This window comes from Schistocerca serialis, chromosome 11 (genome assembly GCF_023864345.2).
Source record: "Schistocerca serialis cubense isolate TAMUIC-IGC-003099 chromosome 11, iqSchSeri2.2, whole genome shotgun sequence".
Taxonomy (NCBI): domain Eukaryota; kingdom Metazoa; phylum Arthropoda; class Insecta; order Orthoptera; family Acrididae; genus Schistocerca; species Schistocerca serialis.
The window spans coordinates 175,404,592-175,424,043 of NC_064648.1; the positions used below are offsets into that span (position 1 = coordinate 175,404,592).

Consider the following 19,452-nt stretch of genomic DNA (forward strand, 5'->3'; position numbering starts at 1 on the left):
AAACAGTATGAACTTAACTACAGCACATAACAAAAATGACATTATCTGTGATCGTGTAATCAATAAAAGTATTTTCTGACACTACAAAACAAAATGTTACAATTAGAATGATCACATGACAGAAGCGGTAATCTGAATAAAGAAAAGAGAGACTAGGTGAAAAGACGAGTGTTGAAGAAAAATATTGGAGCAGATTCGAAGAACTGAAATAGGCACGTGGTCTTTCTAGTTGGCTGAAATGGAAAAGAAGGGGCATAACGAACAATTTTTTTTTTTTTATTCAGTACAAAATATTTTCTGAGTATGACATTCTAATGGATAAAGAACTGGACACACTATCTCAGTTGTTGGTTCGGCACTGGATAGTGGTGGGGATTTTTCATCACTTCAGTCTCTCCAGAATGGCGCCAGGTCCACTCTTGATGTGCTGTCAAATGAATGCCAGGGATCTTCTGTGGGGTAAAAGGCAGCTGGGACCACCACTGCCATGGTGTAGGGAAAGCGCACTCTTCCTGCAATCCGGCCAATAGCCTAGTCGTGTGCTTGCACCACAGACGTTGCCTTTCCAATAGATTTTAATCATCTAGGAATGACTTCTAAAACAAGCTACGTGCTTATGGAGTATCATCATCTCAGTTGTTGACTGGATTTGTAATTTCTTGTCACTGAGGTCACAGTTTGTAGTAATTGACAGAAAGTTATCGAGCATAACAGGAGTGATATCTGGCATTCGCCGAGGAAGCGTTATAGGCTCTCTGCTGTTACTAATCTATGTAAACAATTTAGGAGGCACTGACAGAAGCCTTGTAGATAGTTTGCAGATGTTTCTGTCATTTAGCTCGTACTAAAGTCATGGAAGATCGGAACCAGTTGCGAAGTTCTATAGGCGAGATATCTGTATGGCTATTGACCCTAAACAACAAAACTAAACAAAATCTGCTAAATTTTTGTTACACGGTAAATCGCACAAATCTGAAGGCTGCCAATTCGACTAAACACCTGGGGATAACAATTACAAATAACGTAAGCTGAAACGGGGGGAAAGCAAATATAGAATCTGCAGCCAGTCTGCTAAAGAGACAGCTGGTGTATTGTTTTGCAGTAAGGGGTCCATGTCAGGTGGGATTGACGAAGGACATTGAAAAAGTTTGAAGGAGGGCAGCTCGTAGTGTATTATCCCAAAATAGAGGAGAGAGTGTCACAGGTATGATACGTGAATTTGGGTACCAGTCCTTAGAAACATGTTTCTCATTGCGGCAACATCTTTTCCTGAAATTTTAATCACCAGTTCTCTCCTCAGAATGTGAAAATATTTAATTGGCATCCACCTACACAGGGAGGAATGGTCATTGTAACAGAATGAGAAAAATAGGAGCTCGCACAGAAAGGTTTAAGTGTCCATTTTTCCCACAATTCAGTGAGCCCGCTGCCTGAAACTTCTGTGTGGGTTCCCGAGTAGTCGTGTGGTGTAGGTGTAGGCTGTATCAAATTATGTCTGTCAGAACTGTCAAAATTGGCAACCCGAGAATGAATTTGTGACATTGCACTACAAAAGTGCACGTGGCTAAATTCCCTGCAGGCACATCTTGGAGTGCGGCGGGGACACCATGTGGCTTTCGAGTCCGGGTGGGACGGGAGCCAGCGGCGGAGGTAATGGCGGGCGGAGACGACGCAAGTGGCGCACGTTCGGCAGCAGGAGGCGTCGCGGCGGAGGCGGGGCCGGCCGAGGCGGGTACCGGCGGAGTGCGCCTGCGACTCCCACGCAGTCGGGGGTGGGCGCGGGCCACCGCGGGAGCTCGCACTCTGGCAGCGGACGGCACTTCTTGAGCGGACACCACCATCGCAACCGACACAACCGCCACCTACAACACCAGCACCACCGACACCTGCACCGCAAGGCTGGCGATGGTGAGTATTGCAAAAGTCAAATGACAGATGTACAGTCTGCGCTGGTAAAACACTACACACACACACACACACACACACACACACACACACACACACACACACACTCACACACATAGCATCACGTCACAACTGCACCAAAAGATAGATGTCGTAAGAACAAGCATAAATGTGAAACAGTGTGAAAGAACGAGCAGCAAATTTTAGATAGCAAACAGTGTTCGAAAAAATTCAAAGAAATAAATTTTATGTCTGAGTTAGGGATCAAACATATATCCCCATATTGATAATGTCTCCCCATATTGATAATGTCTCCCCATATTGATAATGTCTCCCCATATTGATATTGTCTCTAATAACAGGGATAACAAAAAAGTTTATATATCAAAATTGTTTGCTTCCATTCCTCCCAAGTTAATCTCGAACAAAAATTTCAGTCTATGTGATTTTTTTTTTGGGGGGGGGGGGGCGGCTGAGTTCTTTGCATTCCCAAACTACACCTTTCCAAACAAAACGTGGCAAGACTTCAGACATGCTTTACCATTTTCTGCCATTTTACTAAATGCAACAGCACAAAAAAGGAGGGATTGAGATACGTCTGTAATGTGAATGAATGTGCCTTGAACTAGTACATTTTCATTGTTCACAAGTTCTAATACAAAAACCACAAAAATGGCGCTTCAGGTTTCCTGCTCATTTCAGCTCACATCATAAATGGTGATCTTGCACTGTATTGGTTTATGTTATCAAAATCCGTCTGTATTGCTGCTCACTCTCTCTGTCAGCTCACTTGTGTACATACTGAATAATAGAGGGTCTAAAACACTTCCCCTGGAAACTGCTGACAATACCCTTGTCTCGGATGAACATTTGCCATTGAGGAAAATGTACTGGGTTCCATTATTTAAGAAGTATTAGAGTTACTCGTGTATCTGGGAACCTATTCTGTAATAATCTGCAGTGGGACACTGTGTCAGATGCTTTCCAGAAATCTAGGAATATTGAATCTACCTGTTGCCCCTTATCCACGGTTTGCTGGGTGTCATGCGAGAAAAAGACAAGCTGAGTTCCGCACAAGTGATGTTTTCTAAAATCGTGCTGATTTGTGGATGTAAGCTTTACAGTCTGTAAGAAATTTACTATATTCAACTGAGAATATGCCTAGAATTCTGCAGCAGACCAGTATTAAGGGTATTCGTTTGTAATTTTGTGGGACTGTTTTTTTACCTGTCTGATATACAGGAGCCATCTTCACTTTGTTCCAGTCGCTTGGGATTTGTGCTGGGTGATTCACAATAAATGTGAGCTAACTGAGGGGCCAGTGCCATAGAATATTCTCTGTAAAACTGAATTGTGATTCCACCTGCGCATGGTGACATGTTTTTTTTTCAACTCTCTCAGCTGCGTCTCTATGCCAGGGACACCTATTACTGTGTCTTCACTACAGGAGTTTCTGCACTGATCAAACGATCTTCCTGCGTGATCGGTTTTTTAAATGAGAAATTTGAAAATTCAACTTTCCTTTTGCTGTCATCTATTGCGACACCAGACTTATCGACAGGTGACAGGATAGAAACTGTAGATCCGCTTAGTGTTTTTTTGCAGAACCAGATTTTTCTTGTGTTCTCAGCAATATCTATTGCTGAGGTTTGACGGTGGAAGTTGTTGTACGCTTCACGCTTTCATCTTTTTACAGACTCACGAATCTCTAATAATTTTCGCTTTTTATCCTTTGTGTGTTCTTTTTCAAACTGAGAGTACAACAGCGTCCGCTTCCTCAGCATTTTCTGAGTATTGTTACTAAACCACAGTAGATCTTTCCTGTCCCTAATCTGCTCACTCGGCGCATACTTCTCCACAGCACAATTTACGATCCTTTTAAACTTTGCCTTTAATTTCTCCACATTCATCATGCTGAAACTAAGTTATGTCAATACATTGTCTAAGTTGGATGCTAACAACTGCTTATCTGCTCCTTATAGCAAAAAACTCTCTTGACCTTTTTGATGGATTTATTAACTTAAGTAACCGTTGTCACAGGATCACCGCGATCACTACTCCTTGTGTCTATGCTGACACCATTGATGAGCTTCGGCCTGTTTGTAGCTACAAGGTCTTGAAATATCTCCGTTGCATGTGGGATGTTGAACTAGCTGCTCAAGACAGTTTTTGGAAAACATATTTAAAAATACTTCACAAGTCTGTCTGTCCGTACCACCAGCAGTGAATCCATTGCCGTCCCAGTTTGTTCGGCAGATTAAAGTAGCCTCCAACTAATATTTCAGGATCTGTGTATTTCTGCACACTGAGCATAGACTTTCTTGTAACGATTCTAAAACTGTTACGTTGGAATCAGGTGGCTGGTAGAGACATCCAACAATTAACTTGATTTCCTGTAGAGCTCTTACACACATCCAGATAACATCACAGGCAGACTCAATTTTGGCATCATAAAGATGATATTTTTTGTCAATTCCGCGCGCGCGCGCGCACACACACACACACACACACACACACACACACACACACACACACACGTAAACCGTCTCGTGTCTCTTTTGCCTTACCAAATATTCTTTTCTGCTTTATGCAGCCAATTCATTTTTTATTTTCTGGAGATGCGTTGGCTGCTCTGTGTTGCTATTCCTACTACTGTCAAGTTTTTCGTATTGGTAGGAGACGGTGTGTTGACTGCACAACTTAGCCTGTCGACTTACTCTCATTTGTTTACACACTAGCTTTTGCAAAGTGACATTATCTCATAAGTTTTCCACGTGTAAATGAAAGATAGATTGAAATAATTATCTGTGGCAGTTACTGAAAACAATTACCTGCAGCAGTGACTGGCACAAATATTTATTTTAATTTTTATTGTCATTAACAATCTAGTTTACTAACCACAGTCCACTATGTATGACATTAGGTTTTTCACATGTAACATTATAGAACAAAGAAGTCTTGCTACACAAGTACATTACGAAAATATTCAAATTATTATTGCATCAAAAAATTAGAAATTAGTCACATTACAGCAGCTATCATCATTTTGTAACTCAGTGCAATAGTGCAAAGTTAATTGAAGTGATATTTTCACAGTGGAACATTATAATGCCCGAGTAAACTTTCAGTCCACGTGTGAAGACAGCTTTAGGAGGAATAGAAGTTAGGTGTTCCGTTTACTATTTTGACATCTCAATACGAGTATCGATGACGGAAGAGGCGAAGAAGTGAAACGAGTGAGAATGAAGGAAATAAGTGTGGGCCATAGATTGAACAAAAACAGAGACCACTAATTGAGGTTTGCATTTTAGGACAATTTGAAATGAAACCATCCCAGGTGTCTTTCACTTGTTTAGTGAAAACCGGGAAACCTCAATTCATTAAAGAATCTAACTCCCATGTATAAAGTAGCTTCAAATGTCTGTTTAATTTGGAAATGAGTTAATGTGTCGAGTATTTGACATTCAGCTTGTAAGTGGGGAAAATGTTTAAAAAGATCTGAAACTAAAGTTTCTCGGGGGTCCCTTAGTGTTCTCATTATGTAACACTGGACGAATAGAGTTGTCGTAATTTGCACTCCATTTTAAATAAAAGAAGGTTTTGAGATATCTGAATGTTGGCAACACCTCGTCTCCTGAACGGTGTGAATTTTGCAGGTACATTCAATGATGCATGCAGATACTGCCTGCCAAGAGTTATTGATGAAGAAGTGATAAATCAAAATGTCGTGTCATTTTACTCCACGAATAGCAAAAATGTAGTAAGCAATAAAAATTTTTCCTTTGATAATTTTGTGTGGAAGTGTCGGCAGGAAATTTTTTTGAAAGGGTTTGACATTTTGTATATAATATAATGGTCGCCCAATCGTTGATACACCTATATCCACACAATGTCGCTCCAATATACGAAGCTTGTTAGCACTTGATGTACAGAATTGGGTTGGCGCCATTAAATTGTATTGTAGTAGTTGTTGCTGCTGCTACTGGCTGGTTCACTGCTGTATCTTGATGTTAATGTTGGCTCTATATGTATTCGTCTTGGGGTAAAAAGATGAGGTCCCGTGTTGTTGTTGTGCTTGTTGATAAAAAATGAACGACAGCATAAGTGAACTTCAACTAATTATTGGCATGGTAGCCATCTTAACTCCGCTGACCACCCAAAGACATTGTCACAGTACAGAGTAACACTTCTTTTACAACATCTTTGCATTGTTTTTCCACATAAGACCATAAAATACACTTTTTACAAAAGTTCTATCAAGACTGAGGTAACGAGGCTTCTTGCTACTTGTGTTTATAACCTTGTCAAAGTACTACTAAGAAGAGATGTGGTTTATAAGTCAGGCATCCATCTGTTACCGTAATTTGTTCAAAAAAGTTATTAATTTACACCGAGTGACATAATTTAACAGGTCATTAAAATGTCAGAACAATTCTTTGTTGCAAAAAGGCTGTTTTTCAAAGGTACATCTATTGACTTCTCTCATTTGCATACATAAGTGAATAATGTGAATTATTAAAAATTACAGTGGTTCTCGTTTAAAATAGATGTGTTTACGTGAATAGTGAGTGAAAACAGTCCTAGTGAATAAATAGGTTTCACTGGGTAATTTTTATTTAAGGAGGTCCAAAATACGTAAGTTGACCAATATTATTCGTATTTCATATTAATTATTTCAGTTGAATATAGTGTTTTTACATAATGACATATGCTGTATCAGTGTTCAAGTGATGTTAACTTTTGTGTGGGTCAGTTATTAATTATATTTTAATGGGTTGACTGTTTTTGTAGACATGTTATGCAATCATTGCTAACATACACAATTACTTTTCTATTATCGTAATTGCCAGTTAAACTGGTTGAACTAGGAGGGTATCGCATACTTTGTTCTAATAAAGCCTTTAATAGGTTCCGTTACAATGGTTTGTTGGAAGTTGCTGATAAGAGCTGTCTCACTCTCAAATACTGGAAGAATAGTCTGGGTATTTGCATGCCATCAGTGATGCTGCCTCAAAAGACACACACAGTTTGTAGCTGTAATGCTTGTCTTAATACATTGAACATTTAACATACAAATATACCTCTTAATGAGTAGATTATGATACCACTTTAAATTTTTACATTTGGTTGATAATTACACAAAATATTGAAAAATCAAATTTTTGCTGTCTGTGGAAGCTGGATGGAAAACTTGCAACTGGTTCTGGTTAGTGATACAGATAGTTTTATATCTGTGGGCTAATTACTTTAAAAATTAAATGTCGGCTATTTCTTTCAGGCGATACGATTCGTCGCATGCTCGCCAACCTCCCCGCGAAGAGATCCACTCGGAGGATGATACAATTTGATGACATCAGGACGAGGACCCGTACCAACATTTTGATGGTGAGTTCTGTGCTACAGGTTTGGAGAGGTGCAGTGTACCCACAAGACCTCTCTCTCAACTTCTCAAAATTTTGTTTTCGGTACTGTCCTGTTTGTCTGAAAGCAGAAAGTTGTTCTCACTGCATTGGATCTCAGATATCGGATGCGACGCATTACATCTTTCTACGAGTAAACTAATCGGGATTATATATCTAACATTACATACATATTTTGATGTGTTGAAGCACAGTGCTGTGAAGGTTTTGTTCAAAATTTTCATTCGTTGTTTTTATTCATTTGCACATTGTATTCTGTAAATCCCATCTTGAAAAAGAGCTGTGAGGTATGTGGAATAAGGCAAGTTACTCATTAACAGGCAGAAGTAGATGCTGCAGCTTCCTGCTGCAATGTGTACTTACAACAAACTACTTTTAGTGCTAACCTGTTCTAACTGATAATTGTGACAATTATCTCTGTTGTGTTACATAGATATCTAGGCAGTTAAGAAACCACCTTGAGCGGAATTGTGTTTGTGAAATGTAGTAAGAATTTAATGTTTTCCATTATCTCTCCTAACAATTTGCTCTTTTTTTATGATTTATGTCCTTAGTAAAGTATTTTGGTTACACTACTCTGTGCTATTTGGTTTTTGTGGATATGTTATACAGTGGAAACATTCTTATACTTTTCAAGGGACTTTTAAAAAATTAGTATAAAATGAGGAAAATGTAAAATAACCTTTTAAATGCTATAAGATACACATAGAGTACCCATTTTGCATTTTTGCAGTTTATGTATGACACATACACATTATAAGCATCAAAACATTTACCCGGGAGTTGTTTATTATCTAATGAAAGTTATCAAAATTTTGTACTATGTTCGGGCAGTGATGTAACTGGAACTGGTAACTGGCTGGGAATTCGATGTGTTTGACTAAATTTCACTCATAACTCATGTTTTTGGAAAGCTGCAACTGTGCCATTATTTAAATAATGAAACAGTGCACAAGTTACACATTTTTTCATACTTGCAGGGAGAGGTCCGCAGCAGTGGGATCAACTTTTTGAAACCGGGTATACAGTGAAACCTCTATATTATGTTTTTTAAGGGACCACAAATTCTGAACACTGTACGGAGGGAAACATAAAGAGGAAGCCTTTCAATTGATAATTATAAAAGTGGAGTCAAATTTTAGTGAGGATACACTACAGAAAAACACAGTAAATGGTAAAAGTTAAAAAAGACTTAGCTGTAAACAATTACTTTAGTAATGAATTTGTGAAATACAACTTCGGTCAAATTTTTGCAGAAATCCGTGAATTGGCACAACTTGAACATCACATACCTAGGATTTCTTGAAGTAGTCAACCAAACATGTTTGCTTCCTATTTCTTCTGGATTGTATCAGAACCATTTCTTGCTCCAAATGAGAAAATTGTGCTATTGTTGTGTCCTCAAGTTTATGCGTCATCATAAACCGGTTTATGCATCATCATAGACCTGAATGTTTGAAATCCTTCAGCTGCCTTTGTATATGAGGGCACAGGCTCATCTTGCACCTCACTGTAACTTTTATTTTCGTTTCCATTTTCAGTTCTTCTCTCGGCAGTCAATTTCTCAACACTCAGCACTCCTGTAATTGCCTCATGATCATCTATGGTCTCAAACTCCTCATAAGTGACAGAATTATTGCGTACTCCTACAATTCACATCCAACTTCTTCCACTGGGGCAACCATCTTGATCTCATAGAATCCTGCTTTCTTGACACAGTTTCTGATAATTTCAGCACTCACTTTTCTCTATGAATACGTTATCAAGTTCATAGATTGTAAAATATCAAGCTTTAGCTGTGATTTATATTGGCTTTCTTGCATCTATAGCATTCAAGGCCTTCATCATCAGAACTATATTGTATTTAACCTTCAGGACACGTATTATCCCCAAGTCCATAGATTGCAGCTGGTTGGTGCAACTGGGTGGCAGGGAAACAGCTTTTACATTTCTCGGAAATGAAGTATTTCGGGGACGTGCCACCCATCTATCCACAAACATCGATACTCTTCTTGCAGCGCTCCCATTTTGGCATCAAGTTCTCTAAGAAAATTTAAAAATATTTTGCTAGTCACCCATGCTTCAGTATTGTTTGTGTATTTGCACAGGGAGGTAGAAATGTGTAATTGGTCGACGTGAACCAGTCTGTGTTTTCGAACATATACACTTGGTGCTCACCTCAGGTGTATTGAGTAATAGGGGCACAGTGTTAAACACATTGTACAGATGTTCACCATTTGCTCACACGAAAAACAAAGAAGGGCCCCAACGAGACAAATGAGAATCACGATTTGTGTCACATGTCAAGGTATTCGGGGTCTGATGCTGACGTGTGACCCACACTGAGCACGGCCTTTCGGAGCCTGTTAAAATCCACAGAATGGGAAACAAGTCATCTACACCAGTGGCTTAAATGCTGTTAAGAGGGAAATAATTGGTTAGGGATCCAAAAATGCGAGGTTACAAATACACATAGGAAATTGTTATATAGAGAAATTGTTGTATAGAGGAAATTTACTAAAGAGCAAAATGGAACAAATGAAAATGTTGTGACAAAGGAATGGAAATAAAAAATTACGTTTAAATCAATTAATTGAATAAAAATGATGTCATTTCAGAAAAGATTTGAAAAGAAAAAAAAAACTACTGCACTTCATGTGATATGAACCCATGACCAATGCATGTGAAGCCAATTATTCCGTCCACTGTACCACGCAAGTAGTGTATGTAACATGACTTTTCTAATGTTATTGAGCATCATGAAAAATTCCAAAATTAATTTTCGTCCGTCACTCACACCAGGATGAATGGCTGCAGAATGTGATACCTGGGATCTTAACCTACACTACGGTATATAGGGTTTCAAAAAGTTGTCTCCACCACTGGGGACCTCTCCTTGCTAGCACAATTCTTTGACATTTTATTCTCATTGTCAAATGCAAATATTTATGTAAGTATTTTGTATGGTGTTTTCCTACCTGCCTTGCACTGTAGTTGTCTTTTTGGGGTTATAAGGTATATTGTACATCTGTATTATGCAGAAAACCGCGCGCGCACACGCGCACACACACACACACACACACACACACACACACACACACACACACACACACACACACACACAAACTCAGTATCAGTGAAACAATACAAAAAATACTTACCTAAGTATTTGCAATTAAGAAAGAGAATAGATTCTTGAAACACACGCTAAGCGTGGAAAAAATATGAGGCCGGTGCAGTGTTTCATTACTTAAACCAGAAACATTTGAGCAACACAAAGAGATCAAAGATGCTAGTGCTATAAGTAGCCACACAACAGAATTTGTCCCAAATGAAATTTTCACTCTGCATCAGCGTGTACACTGATGTGAAACTTCCTGACGTATTAAAACTGTGTGCCAGGCCGGGACTCAAACTCGGGATCTTCATCTTTCACGGGCAGCTGCTCTACCGACCGAGCCACCGAAGCACGACTCGTGACCTGTCCTCACAGCATCACTTCCGCCAGTAACTCGTCTCGCACCTTCTGAACTTAACAGGATCCCTGTCAGGGCAGGTTCTGAGTTGTGCTCGGGTAACTCAGTCAGTAGAGCAGCTGCTCGTGAAAGATGAAGATTCCGAGTTCGAGTCCTGGTCTGGCAGACAGTTTTAATCTGTCAGGAATATTCAGCAAAATATGTGTTCGAGCAATATAAAGGTGTCACGATCGTCACGAAGCTGTGCATGTGCAGTATATCCCGTTTGAAAGTGGTTGTGATTGGTCACGATATCTTTATTTGAACAAACCTAGTTACTCCTGTCAGCCACCGTGCCAAGTTGATCTCGGGAGTGGCAGAAGACAACGCGTCAATTGTTCAGACTTTTACCGGTTCAGATGTGCCGAGTTGGGTGCCCTTGTGTCACGGAAGCTGACAGCAGAGTAATGTTTGTAAACACTATTTGAAGATCAGTGGTACACCAGCACCATTTTACGTCTATTACATTAAATTTTTTTTTTTCTTTCATAAAGTGTAAATTGCAGGAAAGTCACGAATACGTTAATGCAAAAATGCATGCAAATTAATATTACGGACATCGGAAATTCCACGGCACCAATAAAAATATGTCGTAAATGGTGGGAAAAGTTTAATTCCGGGAACGCGAAAGCAGTGTTATAATGTATAATGTGTGCTTTACTTATAGCCAAGCGGGGCAGCTTTTGATATCACTTTCCCGTTTACACTGACGAGCCAGAACATTACGACCATCTGATGAACATCATTCTGGTCCACCTTTCAATGTCGGTACAAAAGTGATCGCGTGTGGCACAGATTCGACAGGTCCTCGGTAGGTTTCTGTAGACATCGGACATTGGACACCTACAGACAGGTCACACAATTCCTGTAGATCACGGGCCAGTGGTTCGTCGGTGCAGAGCTGGCAACCTGTACTGTTCCCGGTGTGTTATCGGATCGGGTGATCGAGATGTCATTGTAGGTTTGCTGTTGTGCTCTTCGAGTTACTGTAGCACGATTGTGGCCTCGTGACACGGACAGTTCATTATTGTCGCAGGAGATGTGTCGTGTAAAGAAAAGCTCGCGGTGTGCGAATAGTGCTGACCTAGTCTGCTGTCGTTGTTACTTTGGAATTGTGATTCACTTGGCACGGTGTTACCTGTATTGTAATTTGCACATAACTGACTTAACTGTTGCTTGTCAACGTTTGGTGGCACCTTCTGTTGACGTCTTTGTCTCCACTATCACACCTTTATCATTCTCACTGTCAGTAAAAATAAAAACATAAAAGCGAGTTGTCGCAGCTTCCCGTGAAGGTATTTCACGCTGTCACTTTCCGTGCTCGCACTGTAAGGTAATGACGTGCACTGCTTTGTATCGGAATGCGACTGTACATTTTTTACGTGACTGAGTTGGCTCCCACGACCTTGCCGAGTAATACAGTCTTATTGCAGATGCGTGATGAAGGTATTTGAGGTCCAAAAATTGATCGATGTGGTATAAAAATTTTCAAAGAACACAGCTGAGTGTCCAAGTAAATCGAATAAAGAGAAGTGATTTCAAATAACGAGAGTGCACTTTAATGTTATATTATGCAGTTTTTGTCAATTAACTGCCGAGGATTTGCGGCAGTGGCGAGACACTCGACTCGTACGCTGGAGGGTGCCGGTTCGAACCAGTGTCTGGTCGACCGCATCTGTGTTTGAGACACGTCTGTGTTCTCCTCCGTCCTCAATCCGAGCTGTTGTTATGTCTGTGAAATACCCTTTATACATACTGTTTATTAAACTGAGGTACACGTATTGTAAAATGTGCAGCAAGCTCACCTGAATCGCTACAAGCACCTGAACCGCCGCATCGTGACCAACGCGTCGTGCTCGTACGGTCTGCGGGTCGGCATCCAGACTCTGCCGTCGGTACCGTTGCCGTCACCACCGCCGCCGCAGCCTGCCGCGAAAGAAGAGCGGCGGCGACCTGCGAACGTGGCGAGAGGGCAGCAGCCTCCGGCGTCTGCCCCGTGGGAAGCGGCTCGGTCCGGGTCGCCCCTCGCGAGGAGCACGACGCCTGCCGGCCGGCGCAGCCGCAGCCTGCTACTGCAGGACGCTGGAGCGCCCGACATCCACCGCCGTAGGAGGTAGGCTCCCCTCTCTGTGTGTTGTCTGGCAGCGCGGCTCTTCTGCCGTGTGTCCCCTACCTTCTGCAAGTACCTGCACTTCACAGCACTTCGGTAGTGTTGCTGTGGAGTCCGTACATATTATGAAAAATGTGTGTGTGTGTGTGTGTGTGTGTGTGTGTGTGTGTGTGTGTGTGTGTTTTCCACATCTCTTCCTAAACCACTGGACCAATTTTGACCAAACAGGGTGCATACAACTCTTAGTGCCAGGCAACAGTTGCTGTCGGGGTAAGAACCACTTACCTATCACTGTTCAGGAGATAAGACATCACGAACAGTGGGATGCATGAAAAACTGCCGCATTATGCATAATGATTAAATTTATTACTTCTTTGTCACTAACTCCATTCACGACACATTTTGCAGTGTCGACATATGCCGCCGAATGTACCTACAGAATCACACCGTCGCATGGCAGATGGATCGAGAGCTACATCTTCGTAAATACTGTGGTGCATGCAAAACTGCCAATCTGTGCACAACATTTAAATTCGTTACTTCTTTGCTCTAATGCAATGTATTTTGCAGACAATAGCCCCAGATGCCACTAAATGTACCTACACAAATAAACCATCGTAAGACACGCAGTTAGAGAGATGTGATGTCACAAGCATTGAGATGCATGAAAAAGTGCCGCATAATGCGTGAAGCTTTAATATGTCTATTCCTTACTACTGAGACACTATTACAGTTGACTTAAGGAAATCTCTGACACCAGACAATGTTTCTGACAGCTATGAACTGCAAAGTGCAAATATCTGTAGGCAACAACAATAGCTGTCTTTAGAGCTATGAAGAGGCATTGCCTTAGAGGCGTTCACAAACTCACATTGTAGATAGGCAAAACAGCTGTTCTTGCACATTTGTACTTTATTCATATTTCTTTGTACAACTGTTCCATAATTTCAAAGGTATTTTTACAAGTGCATTGAATTTTTTTTTTTCAATATTGTGCTACAAACACAGTTCAATTTTTGTTTCCATTTCTAATATAAAATTGGCAAAATGAATACCCGGGCGATGCCGTGTTTGTCAGCTTGTGGTTGAGAAAATCAATTATTAGTGTTTCTTCCATTTTAAGTTAGTTGCAATCTGAATGTTTTTCTCCAGATGCATTTATACGTTATTTGTAGAGTATCTTCAGTGACCAGCCTTACTCTGGTATGCATAATTTTTCTGCATTGTATATTTATAGGATGAAAAAAGTGTTTTTTATTTTTTGCAAATTTGGCATACAATTTGCTTACATTGCCTTTCCAGAATGAGATTTTCACTCTGCAGCGGCGTGTGCGCTGAAATGAAACATCCTGGCAGATTAAAACTGTGTGCCGGACCGAGAATCTAACTCGGGACCTTTGCCTTTCGCGGGCAAGTGCTCTACCAACTGAGCTACCCAAGCACGACTTGCGCCCCGTCCTCACAGCTTTACATCCACCAGTACCTCGTCTCCTACCTTCCAAACTTTACAGAAGCTCTCCTGCGAACCTTGCATTTGCACAAAATACAGTACCATCAATTAAATTGACAGCTGCCTTAAAGATAGTAACGAAATATAATAGGCGAGTAAAGTTGCATAGACACCAAGTTTATGGGCCGGCATACATATTTATTTATTTACTTATTGCTTCTTTACATGACTGGATATGGGGCGTGACAGAGTCTATCAAACGGAATATCAGTGTAGGCTTTGAAAAACAAAAGAACACTAAAAGTCATAGTGGACTTAGCAAGTCAAATTTACTATCGGCTATAAATCATTTCGTCGAAGAATCACACTCCTGTGTATAAAAGAGCTTTAAACATCTGATTGCTTCACAAATGAGTCGATGTGTTAAATATTTGACTTTAAGCACATAAGTCTGCTTGTGTCTGTATGTGTGGATGGATAAGTGTGTGTGTGCGCGAGTGTATACCTGTCCTTTTTTCCCCCTAAGGTAAGTCTTTCCGCTCCTGGGATTGGAATGACTCCTTACCCTCTCCCTTACAACCCACTTCCTTTCATCTTTCCCTTTCCTTCCCTCTTTCCTGATGAGGCAACAGTTTGTTGCGAAAGCTTGAATTCTGTGTGTATGTTTGTGTTTGTTTGTGTGTCTATCGACTTGCCAGCGCTTTCGTTCGGTAAGTCACCTCATCTTTGTTTTTATATATGTTGTTGTTGTTGTGGTCTTCAGTCCTGAGACTGGTTTGATGCAGCTCTCCATGCTACTCTATCCTGTGCAAGCTTTTTCATCTCCCAGTACCTACTGCAACCTACATCCTTCTGAATCTGCTTAGTGTATTCATCTCTTGGTCTCCCTCTACGATTTTTACCCTCCACGCTGCCCTCCAATACTAAATTGGTGATCCCTTGATGCCTCAGAACATGTCCTATCAACTGACCCCTTCTTCTAGTCAAGTTGTGCCACAAACTTCTCTTCTCCCCAATCCTATTCAATACTTCCTCATTAGTTATGTGATCTACCCATCTAATCTTCAGCGTTCTTCTGTAGCACCACATTTCGAAAGCTTCTATTCTCTTCTTGTCCAAACTATTTATCGTCCATGTTTCACTTCCATACATGGCTACACTCCATACGAATACTTTCAGAAATGACTTCCTGACACTTAAATCAATACTGGATGTTAACAAATTTCTCTTCTTCAGAAACGCTTTCCTTGCCATTGCCAGCCTACATTTTATATCCTCTCTACTTCGACCATCATCAGTTATTTTGCTCCCCAAATAGCAAAACTCCTTTACTACTTTAAGTGCCTCATTTCCTAATCTAATTCCCTCAGCATCACCCGACTTAATTAGACTACATTCCATTATCCTTGTTTTGCTTTTGTTGATGTTCATCTTATATCCTCCTTTCAAGACACTGTCCATTCCATTCAACTGCTCTTCCAAGTCCTTTGCTGTCTCTGACAGAATTACAATGTCATCGGCGAACCTCAAAGTTTTTATTTCTTCTCCATGAATTTTAATACCTACTCCGAATTTTTCTTTTGTTTCCTTTACTGCTTGCTCAATATACAGATTGAACAACATCGGGGAGAGGCTACAACCCTGTCTTACTCCCTTCCCAACCACTGCTTCCCTTTCATGTCCCTCGACTCTTATAACTGCCATCTGGTTTCTGTACAAATTGTAAATAGCCTTTCGCTCCCTGTATTTTACCCCTGCCACCTTTAGAATTTGAAAGAGAGTATTCCAGTCAACATTGTCAAAAGCTTTGTCTAAGTCTACAAATGCTAGAAACGTAGGTTTGCCTTTCCTTAATCTTTCTTCTAAGATAAGTCGTAAGGTCAGTATTGCCTCACGTGTTCCAGTGTTTCTACGGAATCCAAACTGATCTTCCCCGAGGTTGGCCTCTACCAGTTTTTCCATTTGTCTGTAAAGAATTCGTGTTAGTATTTTGCAGCTGTGACTTATTAAGCTGATAGTTCGGTAATTTTCACATCTGTCAACACCTGCTTTCTTTGGGATTGGAATTATTATATTCTTCTTGAAGTCTGAGGGTATTTCGCCTGTTTCATACATCTTGCTCACCAGATGGTAGAGTTTTGTCAGGACTGGCTCTCCCACGGCCGTCAGTAGTTCCAATGGAATATTGTCTACTTCGGGGGCCTTGTTTCGACTCAGGTCTTTCAGTGCTCTGTCAGACTCTTCACGCAGTATCATATCTCCCATTTCATCATCATCTACATCCTCTTCCATTTCCATAATATTGTTCTCAAGTACATCGCCCTTGTATAGACCCTCTATATACTCCTTCCACCTTTCTGCCTTCCCTTCTTTGCTTAGAACTGGGTTTCCATCTGAGCTCTTGATATTCATACAAGTCGTTCTCTTATCTCCAAAGGTCTCTTTAATTTTCCTGTAGGCGGTATCTATCTTACCCCTAGTGAGATAGGCCTCTACATCCTTACATTTGTCCTCTAGCCATCCCTGCTTAGCCATTTTGCACTTCCTGTCGATCTCATTTTTGAGACGTTTGTATTCCTTTTTGCCTGTTTCACTTACTGCATTTTTATATTTTCTCCTTTCATCAATTAAATTCAATATTTCTTCTGTTACCCAAGGATTTCTACTAGCCCTCGTCTTTTTACCTACTTGATCCTCTGCTGCCTTCACTACTTCATCCCTCAAAGTTACCCATTCTTCTTCTACTGTATTTATTTCCCCCATTCCTGTCAATTGCTCCCTTATGCTCTCCCTGAATCTCTGTACAACCTCCGGTTCTTTTAGTTTATCCAGGTCCCATCTCCTTAAATTCCCACCTTTTTGCAGTTTCTTCAGTTTTAATCTACAGGTAGTAGCTTACCCGCATTCCTATTTTCCTATTCATTATTAAACCTACTCCTGCATTACCCCTATTTGATTTTGTGTTTATAACCCTGTAGTCACCTGACCAGAAGTCTTGTTCCTCCTGCCACCGAACTTCACTAATTCCCACTATATCTAACTTCAACCTATCCATTTCCCTTTTTAAATTTTCTAACCTGCCTGCCCGATTAAGGGATCTGACATTCCACGCTCCGATCCGTAGAACGCCAGTTTTCTTTCTCCTGATAACGGCATCCTCTTGAGTAGTCCCCGCCCGGAGATCCGAATGGGGGACTATTTTACCTCCGGAATATTTTACCCAAGAGGACGCCATCATCATGTAATCATACAGTAAAGCTGCATGCCCTCGGGAAAAATTACGGCTGTAGTTTCCCCTTGCTTTCAGCCGTTCGCAGTACCAGCACAGAAAGGCCGTTTTGGTTATTGTTACAAGGCCAGATCAGTCAATCATCCAGACTGTTGCCCTTGCAACTACTGAAAAGGCTGCTGCCCCTCTTCAGGAACCACACGTTTGTCTGGCCTCTCAACAGATACCCCTCCGTTGTGGTTGCACCTACGGTACGGCTATCTGTATCGCTGAGGCACGCAAGCCTCCCCACCAATGGCAAGGTCCATGGTTCATGGGGGGGTTTTTTTATATATAAGTGAAGAAAAGGTTTGAAATAATGTGCAAGTTTGTCGGAAGTCACTAAGTGCTCTCATTATGAAGCACTGTATGGATATAGACTGGGGAATTTGTGACCAATTTTATACAAAAGCTCATTTTCCATGTTTCTTAACAATTCCTGAACTGTTTGTTGCACGATGATGTAACTTTGCAGGTACATTAAGTGGTACATACGGATGCTGCTCGCATACAGTGTTGTGATTAGAGTTAGTAGTAAAGAAGTAATAAATTAAGTTGTGCCAGATGCAAACATGAACAGCAGAAACGCAGTGAGTGATAAACTTCTTTCCTTTTATTTATTTGTTGGAGGTGTCGGTGAAAAGAAGTTTTCGAAAGGTTTGAAATTATTGCAAAATTTATCGGAAGTCCCCAAGTGTTCTCAATCTCAAATAGAGGATGAATAAAGTCTCGGTATTTGCACACCACCAGTTACACATCATTGAGACAAAAACACAGTTTGTAATTGTTATACATGTCTTACGATGATTGTTTTAACTTAAGATTATACCTCTTAATGAGTAGATTATGACAGTATTTCAAAATTGGTCAAAAATTACACAAAATATTGAAAATACAATTTCTCTTGCCTGTCGAAGCTAATAGACAGGCAACCTGCAATCGGTACTAGTTTCTAGGTTCAGGAATAATCGGTTAGTAATACAGATAATGACCCGAGACCAGTGATAGTTCACATTGTGGTTGGAGTTTGTGCAGCAATTACGTGTAACAGCAAAACTCACAGCACCCTGTGTTGGTCATCAAAATATTGTACATAAAATGAAATATACAGCAACTCGGCAGAACCTCTGGAAGCAAACCGTTTTAACATAAAAATTTATGCATTCCTTCACAACCCTTATTTCCCCTTCAACATACAAGCTAACAAGCAACCTAATCGAGTCCAGTAGGAGGGTCAGGATACGCTACTGTCTCTGACATGTCCCCTTTCACCATTGTCCTCACTACAGGTGGCTCCCTCCCTTGGGGGGTTTTAGTGGGCTCTTTCCTTTCTAATCTATCCGTACTGACTCTCCTCCTGAGCAAACAACTAATACTTCCAAAGGCTAATATTACTTTTTTCTACTTTCCAACATGTCTGTAAACAGTACCTACCAAGGATCAAAACTCTGTCCTTTTCATGGGTTGGATGAGCAAATCTTTTAGTAAAAAGCCAGTTAAAGCTGATTCTTTAAGTAATTGAACTACCATGTATAAAACAGCTTCACACATCTGATTACTTTCCAGATGAGTTAACGTGTTAAAATATTTTGTGATTAGCATGTAAGTTTCGAAATGGTCTGAAATACGCATAAAGTTTGTCGCATGTTGCTCAGTGTTCTCTTTCTCGAATACTGGATGAATGAAGTCTCGGTAATTTGTGTGTGAGATATGTACGTAGTTTCTTACTTTTAATACTTTTCTTATTGTGTTAGACTTGTAATGAATAGATGGACAACATTTTA

The 19,452-nt window shown here is 40.5% G+C and overlaps 1 protein-coding gene across 1 annotated transcript in view; it reads left to right on the plus strand.

The window, feature by feature from the left end:
• Positions 1-19,452, plus strand: part of LOC126426611 (uncharacterized) — a 245,328-nt gene that overhangs the window by 206,508 nt on the left and 19,368 nt on the right. The window contains exons 18-20 of the mRNA XM_050088503.1: positions 1,580-1,908; positions 7,184-7,290; positions 12,637-12,953. Of these exons, the coding sequence (XP_049944460.1) occupies positions 1,580-1,908; positions 7,184-7,290; positions 12,637-12,953 (753 nt within the window). The remainder of the gene's footprint in view (positions 1-1,579; positions 1,909-7,183; positions 7,291-12,636; positions 12,954-19,452) is intronic.